The sequence below is a fragment of the Triturus cristatus genome, chromosome 3_1 (genome assembly GCF_964204655.1).
Source record: "Triturus cristatus chromosome 3_1, aTriCri1.1, whole genome shotgun sequence".
In the NCBI taxonomy this organism is placed as follows: domain Eukaryota; kingdom Metazoa; phylum Chordata; class Amphibia; order Caudata; family Salamandridae; genus Triturus; species Triturus cristatus.
The window spans coordinates 911,501,584-911,513,763 of NC_140583.1; the positions used below are offsets into that span (position 1 = coordinate 911,501,584).

Genomic DNA, 12,180 nt, shown 5'->3' on the forward strand with positions numbered 1-12,180 from the left:
CCCCAAAATATTGGGTGAACATGGCACGCTCTTTTTGGCAGAATAGTTACATTATAGGATGAAATAGGACACTCCGATGTTACACATGGGACTAACACACTCCTGCCAAACCGTTACATTGTAAACATGCAGACAATAGCATTTTAGGTAAGGAGGCAAGAATATCTAGAACTGGGGAACACTAACAACTCTGCTTCCTTCTGGATAGCTGATACCTCTAGATTGTATAATTTTTCTGGTAACATAAGTTCACTATTTTTCTGGCCTCTTTTACCTTATACTTTATTTGAGATTACATTTCAGATTTGGTTTGCCTTATCACTATTTTTCAAAGTTGCATTTGTGACGTGCTACTCATCTGAACTCCAGGTGGTTCCAAGAGGGTGACGTTATTCTCCGACTCCCAGTGGGACCTAACGTGATAGCTATGAATAGAGAACACTGCTTCCTCATAAGTGCTCAAGGGTAAGGGAGGTTGGAATAAGAAAGAGAAATACCAGCTCTTCTAGGGTTCTGATTCTTGCGTCAAAGCCTGCAGGGCTCAGGAAGGTGAAGGTTCTCGAATCTGGACACTGGATCACTGGGTTTTGTGGGTCATTTGATTTAGCGTATGCTTTATGTCCTATAAGGGAAATCACAAATTAGATATGGCATATGTCCATAACCCAATACTGCATACATATGCAAACTACTGGTTGAATATACTCTTAATGTTCAGCATTGGTACATGGCAACTATTTTTACCAGAGTTGTCTTAACCCTTTCCGTGCTCATGACGTAGCGGTTCCGTCATGAGCCACGGTCGGCGTGTGCTCATGACGGAATCGCTCCATCATGGCACCCACCCATGGGGGAAGCGCTGGCGCTCCCCCCATGGGCAGCCGATCTAGCCCCCACAGAGGGGGATGGCAGCGGAAGAGCACGTGCCGGCATCATCAGGAAGCGCTGGACGCCTGGAAACCATTTGTTTCCAGGCGTCCAGGCGAGGAGCAGGTAGGTTTTGTGCTCAGTGGGGCGGGGACATCGGTTTACATTGAGGCATCGGGGGAGAGGAAAGGGATATTTTTTTTGTGTAAAGGAAGTGACCCCTTGGGCAAGGGTCACTTCCTAAGGGGGCAATATTATTTTAAGACTTTTCTGCCCCCCCCCCCGGGGACAGATCGCCTGATTTTTTTGGTATTTCTGGCCCCGGGGGGGCAGAACAGCTCACTAGAGCCAGGGATATTTAAAAAAGTAGAATGGAAGCGACCCCTTGGGCAAGGGTCGCTTCCAGGGTGCATATTATTTTTAATGTGTATTCTGAATTATTGTGCTAAAAGTTTCACGCTGCAGAAAGTAACAACAAATTTCCAACCCCTCAGCATTTCTCCAAGTATCCCAATAGAAATGGTACCCCACTTGTGTGGGTGGGCCAAGTACCCGCTGCAGAGAAGGGCCCAAAACCTTTTGAGGCAACGACAAAATTAATCAAAAACCAACCTGGTTTTGCAAGGGGGTCCCATGAGATTTTGGCCCGGGGCTCGGCGGCCATCTAGGGAAACCTACCAAATCCACACATTTCTGGAAACTAGACACCTGGGAAAGTCCAGCGAGGAATGGCTTGTGTGGGTCCCCCAACATTCACCTACCCAGAATCCCCTGCAAACCTCAAATTTCGCTGAAAAAATCACTTTTTTCTCACATTTCTGTGTGGGAATGTTCTGGAATCTGCGTGGATCCTCAAATTTCCTCCCAGCCAGCGTTCCCCCAGGTCTCCCGATAAAAATGGTACCTCACTTGTGTGGGTAGGCATAGTGGCTGTTACTATTTAGAAAGAAGGGGACCCCTACAAACCTAATAGACTTGCTATAGGCATAGTGGCTGTAACAGGAAATGGCCCAAATTGTACTGTGGAGACTTCAAAATTGGTAAACATCCATTTGTACACGGTCATTACACCGCGTACCATTACTACGCAAGGGTTACAACGCATGCGCTGTTATAACGTGTAGCCATTTCTACGCATGTTATTACAACGCATGCATTGTAATGCGAACCACATCATTGTGAGGAAACTAAGTCCTTTCCTCACAATGACGTGCAACAATCACCGCCCTTCTGATGACGCAGGTAGGGAGGAGAACAGAGGACACGAGGAGAGAGAGGTAAGAGGGTCTGTTTTTAAGGGTTTAGGGTAGGGGAGGGTCGTGCAGGGGGTAGTCTTTTAGGATTAAGGGTAGTATTGTGTTTGAGGAGTAGTGTTTTGGGGTTTAGGGTAGTGTGGGGGGCATTCTGGGTAGGAAAATGTTGGGGGATCCACGCAAGCCATACCTCATTGGACTCCCCCGGGTGTCTAGTTTTCAGAAATGTTTGGGTTTGGTACTTTCCCAATATTGCCACCGAGCCTGGGGCAAATCTCTCAGGTGCCCCCCCAAAACCAGGTAGTTTTGTTATAGGTAATTTCGAAGTCTCCACAGTACGATTCAGGCCATTTACTGTTGCAGCCACTATGCCTACCAACATAAGTGAGGTAACATTTTTATCGAGAGACCTGGGGGAACGCTGAGTGGCAGGAAATTTGTGGATCCACGCAGATTCCAGAACGTTCCCACACAGACATTTGAGAAAAAAGTGATTTTTCAGCACAATTTGAGGTTTGCAGGGGATCCTGGGTAGGGGAATGTTGGGGGACCCATGCAAGCTATACCTCGCTGTACTCCCCCAGGTGTCTAGTTTCCAGAAATGTGTGGGTTTGGTAGGTTTTCCTAGATGTCCGCTGAGCCCCGGGCCAAAAACTCATGAGACCCCCCTTGCAAAACTAGGTTCGTTTGGGATAGGTAATTTTGATGTCACCTCAATAGGTTTTGGGCCCTTGCCTGCCGCGGGTCCTTGACCCACCCATGCGAGTGAGGTACCATTTTTATCGGAAGACCTAGGGGAATGCTAGGTGGGAGGAAATTTGTGGATCCACACAGATTCCAGAACTTTCCCAAACAGAAATTTGAGAAAAAAGTGATTTTTTTCAGCAAAATTTGTGGTTTGCAGGGGATCCTGGGTAGGAGAATGTTGGGGGAACCCACGCGAGCCATACCTCGCTGGACTCCCCTGGGTGTCTAGTTTCCAGAAATGTGTGGGTTTAGTAGGTTTCCCTAGATGGCCGCCGAGCCCTGAGCCAAAAACTCATGTGACCCCCTTGCAAAACCAGGTAGGTTTGTGATATGTAATTTTTATGTCACCTCAATAAGTTTTGGGCCCTTGCGTGTCACGGGTCCTTGACCCACCCACGCGAGTGAGGTACCATTCTTATCGGGAGACCTGGGGGATGCTGGGTGGGAGGAAATTTGTGGATCCACGCAGATTCCAGAACTTTCCCACACAGAAATTTGAGATAAAAGTGATATTTGCAGCGAAATTTGCGGTTTGCTTGGGATTCTGGGTAGGATAATGTTGGGGGACCCACGCAAGCCATACCTCCCTGGACCTGGATTCCCTCGGGTGTCTAGTTTCCAGAAATGTGTGGGGTTTGTAGGTTTCCCTAGATGGCCGCCGACCCCGGGTAAAATACTCATGGGACCCCCCTTGCAAAACCAGGTTGGTTTGTGATAGGTAATTTTGATGTCGCCTCAATAGGTTTTGGGCCCTTGCCTGTTGCGGGTATTTGACCCACCCACGCAAGTGAGGTACCATTTTTCTCAGAAGAATTTGAGAAACGTGGGGTGGGTGGAATTTTGTGTACCCACCCAGATTTCAGAACTTTCCACCACAGAAAGGTGAGGAAAATGTGTTTGTTTTGTAAATTTTTTAGGTTTGCAAGGGATGCTGGGTAACAGAACCTGGTGAGAGCCAGTCAAGTCACCCCATCCTGGATTCCCCTGGGTGTCTAGTTTTAAAAAATGTATAGGTTTGCTAGGTTTCCCTAGGTGCCGGCAGAGCTAGGGTTAAAAAAACTATAGATAGGCACTTTGCAATAAAAGGGTCATTTCTCACTGTGAAATTGTGGTGTGTCGACGTTGCGCTTTGCTCCATTTCCTGTCGCTGGCACTAGGCCTACCCACATAAGTGAGGTACCATTTTTCTCAGAAGACTTTGGGGAATGTGGAGTGGGTGGAATTTTGTGGATCCACGCAGATTCCAGAACTGGCCACCACAGAAATATGAGGAAAATGTGTTTGTTTTTACATTTGTTAGGTTTGCAAGGGATTCTGGGTAACAGAACCTGGCGACAGCCAGTCAAGTCACCCCATCCTGGATTTCCCTGGGTGTCTAGTTTTAAAAAACTGTGTAGGTTTGCTAGGTTTCCGTAGGGTCCGGCAGAGCTAGGGTTCAAAAACTACAGCTAGGCACTTTGCAAAAAAAGGGTCATTTTTCACTGTGAAATTGTGGTGTGTCCACGTTGCATTTTTCGCCGTTTCCGGTCGTGGGCACTAAGCCTACCCACACAAGTGAGGTACCATTTTTCTCCAAAGACTTTGGGGAACGCGGGGTGGGTGGAATTTTGTGGATCCACGCAGACTCCAGAACTTTCCACCACAGAAATGTGAGGAAAATGTGTTTTTTTTTGTCAATTTGTTTTTTAGGTTTGCAAGGGATTCTGGGTAACAGAACCTGGTGAGAGCCAGTCAAGTCACCCCATCCTGAATTTCCCTGGGTGTCTAGTTTTCAAAAATGTATAGGTTTGCTAGGTTTCTCTAGGTGCTAGCAGAGCTAGGGTTAAAAAACTACAGCTAGGCACTTTGCAAAAAAAGGGTAATTTTTCACTGTGAAATTGTGGTGTGTCCACGTTGTGTTTTGCGCCTTTTCCTGTCGCGGTCACTAGGCCTACCCACACATGTGAGGTACCAATTTTGCTCTTAAGACTTTGGGGAACGCGGGGTAGGTGGAAATTTGTGGATCCATGCAGATTCCAGAACTTTCCACCACAGAAATGTGAGGACAATGTGATTTTTTTGGACAATTGTTTAGGTTATGAAGGAATTCTGGGTAACAGAACCGGGTGAGTGCCAGTCAAGTCACCCCGTCCTGGATTCCCCTGGGTGTCTAGTTTTAAAAAATATATAGGTTTGCCAGGATTCCCTAGATGCCGGCAGAGCTAGGGTTAAAAAACTACAGCTAGGCACTTTGCAAAAAAAGGGTAATTTTTCATTGTGAAAATGTGGTGTGTTCATGTTGCGTTTTGCGCCGTTTCCGGTTGCGGGCACTAGGCCTACCCACACAAGTGAGGTACCATTTTTCTCCGAAGACTTTGGGGAATGCGGGGTGGGTGGAATTTTGTGGATCCACGCAGATTCCAGAACTTCCCACCACAGAAATGTGAGGAAAAAAATTCTTTGACAATTTTTTAGGTTTGCAAGGGATTCTGGGTAACAGAACCTGGTGAGAGCCAGTCAAGTCACCCCATCCTGGATTCCCCTGGGTGTCTAGTTTTCACAAATGTATAGGCTTGCTAGGTTTCTCTAGGTTTCAAAAACTTCAGCTAGGCACTTTGCATAAAAAGGGTCATTTTTCACTGTGAAATTGTGGTGTGTCCACATTGCGTTTTGCTCCGTTTCCTGTTGCGGGCACTAGGCCTACTCACACAAGTGAGGTACCATTGTTCTGGGAAAACTTTGGAGAACGAGGGGTGGGTGGAATTTTGTCGATCCATGCAGATTCCAGAACTTCCCACCACAGAAATGTGAGGAAAATGTGTTTTTTTGACAATTGTTTAGGTTTGCAAGGGATTCTGGGTAACAGAACCTGGTGAGAGCCAGTCAAGTCACCCCATCCTGGATTTCCCTGGGTGTCTAGTTTTCAAAAATGTATAGGTTTGCTAGGTTTCCCTAGGTGCCGGCAAAGCTAGGGTTAAAAAACTACAGCTAGGCACTTTGCAAAAATGGGTCATTTTTCACTGTGAAAATGTGGTGTGTCCATGTTGCGTTTTGCGCCGTTTCCTGTCGCGGGCACTAGGCCTACCCACACAAGTAATGTACCGTTTTTTTAACACTTTGGGGAACGTGGGGTGGGTGGAAATTTGTGGATCCACGCAGATTCCAGTACTTTCCACCACAGAAATGTGATGAAAATTTGTTTTTTTTTACAGTTTTTTAGGTTTGCAAGGGATTCTGGGTTACAGAACCTGTTGGGAGCCAGTCCAGTCACCCCATATTGGATTGCCCTGGGTGTCTAGTTTTCAAAAATCTATAGGTTTGCTAGGTTTCCCTAGGTGCCGGCAGAGCTAGGGTTAAAAACACTACAGCTAGGCACTTTGCAAAAAAAGGGTAATTTTTCATTGTGAAAATGTGGTGTGTTCACGTAGCGTTTTGAGCCATTTCTTGTCGTGGGCACTAGGCCTACCCATACAAGTGAGGTACCATTTTCATCGAGAGACTTAGGGTAATTCAGATTTGTAGAGCACTGTTATTACCTATTGACTTTCGATGCATTTTGAAAAATGACCGATAATTCTCATGCCAGTATGAGTATTCCCAATTTTGGCAATGTGCAAATATCTACTGTTTCTGAAACCATATATTTTGTTCCCATTTCAGAAATACATAGGTGTCTTTCATACCGATTTTTCCATGTATACATTTTCCCAGAATAATTGCTATATACCCGGTACATAATAAAAAACCATTGCAAGTTGCTGCTCAGTTTTTGCCTCTTGGTTCGTCGGGTTCTTGGTGAACCTACAAGTCCTATATATCCCCACAACCAGTAAGGTCCAGCAAATGTAACAGTATATTGCTTTAAAAAAGCTGTCATAATTAGAAGACGTTACAGGTGCAAACGTTGACACAAATTTGTTGACAAAACTTTTTCAACTAATTTTCATTTTTTCCTATATCTAACTGTTAGTTTCTATAAAGAAACCTTGAAGGATCTACACAAATGACCCCTGGCTGAATTCAGAATTTTGTCTAGTTTTTTAAAATGTATAGCTTTCCAGGATCCATTATTGCTTTCATACCCATTTCTACCATTAACTGGAAGGAGGTTGAAAGCACAAAAAATAGCAAAAATAGGCAATGTCCCAGAAAAATACCAAAACTGTGTAAAAAAGTTTGGTTTTCTGACAAAAGTCTGTCATTCCCTAAAAGCTGGGAAAATAGTGATTCCAGCCCCACAAACCCTTTTTTTGTTACCATTTGCAGGGAAAAAAACAGACACTTTCATTTGCAGCACTTTTTCCCATTTTTCCCCAAAAAAACAAAATATTGCTGTATTTTGGCTAATTTCTGATTCCCCTCCAGGGGAATCCACAAACTCTGAGTACCTTTAGAATACCCATGATGTTGGGAGAAAAGGACGAAAATTTGGTGTGGATACCTTATGTAGCCAAAAAGTTACAGGGGCCTAAGCACGAACTACCCCAAATAGCCAAAAAAAGGCTTAGCACAGGGGGGAAAGGCCTAGCAGCGAAGGGGTTAATCTCAATCAGTATGCATACACAATATGCAGACACAAAAATAACCACAGTCTCTTGTAGGAGTTTCAAATAAACAATGCTTTAAATAAGCAGTGATCCAGCAAAGTTCAGGGTCACTACACTTAGGGCCCAATTACTTGTGGTGGCTCGGAGGTGAAGGTCCATTATGACTTGAGCTGTCGGACCTCCATGGGACTGCTGACGCCACCATGCAACTGTGTTCCCCGGAGGTGATGAGACCGCAATATACTTGCTGGTACCGCCATGGTCCCATCAAGCATATTACGAGTTTCCTCTTCACCATAGCGGAGAGGGCACAAAGAGGGCCTACAGAACCCCCTGGCGCCTCACAACATGTGAATGCACACAGGGGGTACAACATGTGCCCCCAGTGTGCATGCACACCAGTTCCTGCATGGCATGGGTGTTACAGTCCATATCGTGCAGGAAAGTTGTGTGGTGTTCCCATTGCATTGCCTTTTTCAAAGACACTGCCACCTTTGAAAGAGGCACCGCCATAGGAACCACCACCCCACTCCCCACCAGACCACTTTTAAATTGTAATCTGGCAGGCAGCAGCAACTCTTGGTGGTGCAGGCGGTGGCATGCCCCCCACTCCCTCACCGCAAAAAAATCGTAATCAGGCTTGCGACACAATGGGTAATGCGAGCACCCCACAAGGTTCCTGCATGGCAGGGACTGTAACGTCCATGCCGTGCAGGAACTGATGTTCTTACACACAAGGAGGCGCATGTTATGTCCTCCTGTGTGCATACATATGGCAGGATGCACTAAGGGACCCTGTAGGGGCACCTTTGTTTCCTCTACACCACGGTTTCCATGAAAGTCGATCCACCATGAAAACTGTAGCGGAGAGGAAACTTGTAATATGCTTGCAGGGAGCGCAGCGGTCCTGCCTAGCATATTTCTGCCTCAGGACCGACAGGGCACCTCCAGTGAGCGCGGTTTCCTGGAGGTGGCGGTGGTCCCATTGCGATCCGACCGCTCAAGTCGGACAACTGGTGAGTCGGTGGCTGGACTGCCACCGCCGCACCACCATGAGTCTGGCAGTCCACAGACTGCCAGACTTGTGATTGGGCCCTAAGTGTCTTTAATGCTGAACCTTGTCTAATGCTCCTTGAAAAACAACAATGTCATTGGTGCATCTTTAGAGGAAATACGGCTTTCCTGACGAGAGTTCCAGCACAGTCCTAAAAGTTATGGCTCTGTAGACATAAACATAAGTGCTGCTCAATTGCCACTGTTTTGTGTAGCTTTTAAATCTTAGTCACTGGGCATTTCACCATGAAAATGTTTTTCCTGCTTTGTGCCCAAAGATAGCCTCAGCGAGGCGAGCACATCAGAAGGAACGCGGAATCCATCGGAAGGAAGACTTGATCGTAAATACAACACTGCAGTCCAGGGTGAGAGCTGAACGGAGCCAGGTAAATGCTGCTTTGCTGCAACACTAAGCAATGGCTGTCTTCACTGCGCTGTTTAAATAGTCTGCGGTACATATGAAGGGTCTTTGGGCAAATATTTCCTCTGGCTGCTGTTTACCAGCCACAATTACGGTAATGATGTTCACGTTGGGTAATTTCTCTGAGAATGCTTGCATGAGTCCACGTGCAACTGGTCGCTCAATTAATTATGCTGATGAGGCTAATTGCACATGTTCACGCGCAAACAGTTGTTCTATTCTATTCACGTTGTTGCCAGTTGGTGTAAGCCAAGAATATACGTGGATACATGAATAGCAGGTGTAAGCCCATGATTTACATGAAAGGTGCCTAACACTCACCACTGCCACCAGGGTTATCAGACATGCGTGTACAAAGCAAACAAAAAATAACGTGCACGGTGTCTATCGCTGCCACCAGGTTTTTATACATATGTATATGGATGGAACTACCTGATGAGGCATATACCCGTTGCAGACAAAGGGTGTGTACTTTCACAGTGGCATCAGAGACCTGATGAGATGTGGCACTTATGACGGTATTAAAAGTTGGTATTAAATTCTCCATTTTAGGGGAATTTGCCACCAGCCAACTTGCTAAAGATAGGGAATCTGGCTGTTACCGTGAGGAGGGAGAACTATTAATAGGATGAGCGGGGACATTGTTCTGATCAACAATCTTAATTAAATCGCAACAGAATGGTAAAAAGTTATATTTTTCCATACAGGTTGAGTTCTTTGGTTAACTTTGAGTTGAGGACAGCAGAGTCGAAAGTATGAATGTTTCACCTTTACCTGAAATTTTGTGCATGATGTGCTGGTCTCAGACAGACGCATTAAATACTTGAACAGGAGGGTGTGTGTTGCATTTTTCCTTTCAAGCTTCCTCATGGAGATAATGCTCTCCAAATTGTGCCCTAAGGAGTGCCAACCTTTCAGACTTTCTTGAGCAGTTTCTGCAGCTCTCTTTTAAGGCTCTCAGCACCTAGGGGATAGCACTTAATGGTCAGTTTTCGTTTCTTTGGAGGCCACTACCAGGGTCCTGTCCAGGTCTTGTGTCTCCTGGTAGTTGGTCACGTCAGGAAAAAGGCCTCTTGAGGCTTGGGATTTTCCCTGTAGCCACACAGGAGGTCAGCCAATTTTCCTTTGAAGTTCGTGCTTGGTATAAGTGGGAGCAGGTCCAGTATCTTACGTCTTCATATAGGTTACAAACAGCAGATTCAGTTCTCTTCTGTTCTTCCATAGGTAACAAAAGTGTTCTGATGACTGTCGATGAGGTGCACCTTATGTAGAAGTCTTTTGGTGACTCCTGGACACTGCCTAATCAATGAGAAAAAGTTTCCCATAAACAACCCTTCCCACGTTTGCAGCACATTCTGTCTGCCTTACTGCAAGTACCCCACAGAGCACTATTCAGAGTAAAATCCATCATGACAGCACTCTGTAGGAGGGTTTTATAGAGAAACGAGCAGCCCCAACCTCCTCTTCCCTTCCAAACTGGTTATGGGGCCAGATCTCCCTCCTTCGGGTCTTGTACCAAGCTGGATACAGTTGGCCCAGGGTCAAAGTCTACTCATCCCCAGGTCTCTATTTTACCATAACTAAGAATGAGCAGGTCTCCCTCTTTTACCTTTTAAGGTAATGAAGTTCATGGACTTTCCCCAGATGCCCTTTGTGTGCTGAGATTCACACCAAGGTCTTCCTGCAAAAAGTCCTGGGACACTGTTTCTGCTGTGGGGAAGCACTTGAAGGGCCCTGATGCTCCCAAGCTAATGGTAATTAGCCTACTGTAGTTTCAGACAAAGTCTAATTTAATAAACCTTACTTTGCCTAAGTATTTATAAAAAAATATGACTTCGCTAGTGAATTGCATTTTTAATGAATATTAAAAATAAGTGAGCCGAAATAGTATTTTATTCAGAACGTTAATTTTTCTCATAGTACAGCTCCAGCTCCCTACCATGAAGAAAGCTTATGGGGGTTACTTTGGGGCATGGGTCACTGTACGTACCAAGACTAAATTCTTACACGTACCACTTTTAAATACTAGGCACCCTTCCTTATTGGCTACACAGCCTACTCTGGGTTATTTAAAAAAAGTTTGCCTGTAGGTTAAAGAGCTGCAGAGGTCAGGCTAGACAGGTAGGCCTGAAGCCTCTCTCTCTTTGTCATCCTAGTGGATGGCACAACATGTGCTGCAGTCTACAGTTGACAGCTAACTTTCCATGCACCTGGATTATAATCCTGTACCATAGTTTATGGTCTTCCAGTAATGTTAAAACAATCTAATTTGAGATTAGCTAATTTTATCATGCTTGAGGGGTCAGGGCAGACACATGTGGGGCCTGGACAGTGTAGTTCCAAAACCAGAAGCATCAGTCAATAACAAATATGGGTGATCACACAAAAAGAGGGTTTTTCCTCACAGTAATTGTAGCATGGCTCATTTTTCCAAAGGTAATTCTTAATTTCTCTGTTGCAAATTGTCAAATCAAATATAAAATGAGAAATACAAGTGTTGTGTACAATTATTATTTACCATTATGGCAGATACATACAATTTGCTGGCCCATGCATCAAGCAAAATTGTCCTCGCTAAATTAGTGAATCGGTAAAATAGGCCGTTAGCGAGCGCCAAACAACAGATTCCAGTGCATCAACCCCAATAGCGAAAAAACAAAAGAATCGCTAAAAAAAACCCCGGTAAATTACCGAATCGCAAAATGAATAATCGGAAATAGCGAAAACAACAATTGCGCTTGCCAGTAGCGATTAGCAAACAAAGAATCGCAAATGAATGCATCAAGAATCGCTAATACCGAAAATCCTCAAAATCGCAATTTAGCATGAGCAGAATAGGGGGAATTTCAAACAGGAGGTAAATAATTAAAGTTTATCACAGGTGTAATGAATCAGAAACCCTTCAAATATGGCCCCGGAGACCCCATATTCTTTTCCAAAATGGCAGCCCTCCACGTGCTTGCAAGGAGGATGAGAATAAATGCAGCAGCACAGCGCAGGAGGAGGATCCAGGAGAGGGTATTCAGAGTGCCCATTACATTGCTGGGCCAAAATGAGGATGAAGTATATGACCGTCTGAATCGTGCCATGATAATGCGCTTAATTGCTGACCTGGAACCACTACTGCAGCACCAGACCCGTAGGACCAATGCCATTCCTGCGCATGTCCAGGTCCTATGCAGCCTGCACCTACTGGCGTCTGGAAGTTTCCAGGGGGTTGTAGCCGTAGCGGGTGGCGTCTCACAAAGCGCACTTTCACGCTTCTTCCGTAAATTCATTGATGCCATGCTGACAATGATACATACACACATCA

General features: G+C 45.4%; 1 protein-coding gene across 4 annotated transcripts in view; it reads left to right on the forward strand.

Annotated features, from left to right (window-relative positions):
• The window catches only part of LOC146861264 (uncharacterized), a 103,396-nt gene that overhangs the window by 45,100 nt on the left and 46,116 nt on the right, over positions 1-12,180 (forward strand). For all 4 annotated transcript variants that reach the window (XR_014978936.1, XR_014978938.1, XR_014978937.1 and 1 more), the window contains one exon: positions 8,725-8,832. Coding sequence is in view for 1 of the 4 variants with exons in the window: in XM_085645451.1 (XP_085501577.1) it covers positions 8,725-8,832 (108 nt within the window). In the remaining 3 variants the exon portion in view is untranslated. The remainder of the gene's footprint in view (positions 1-8,724; positions 8,833-12,180) is intronic.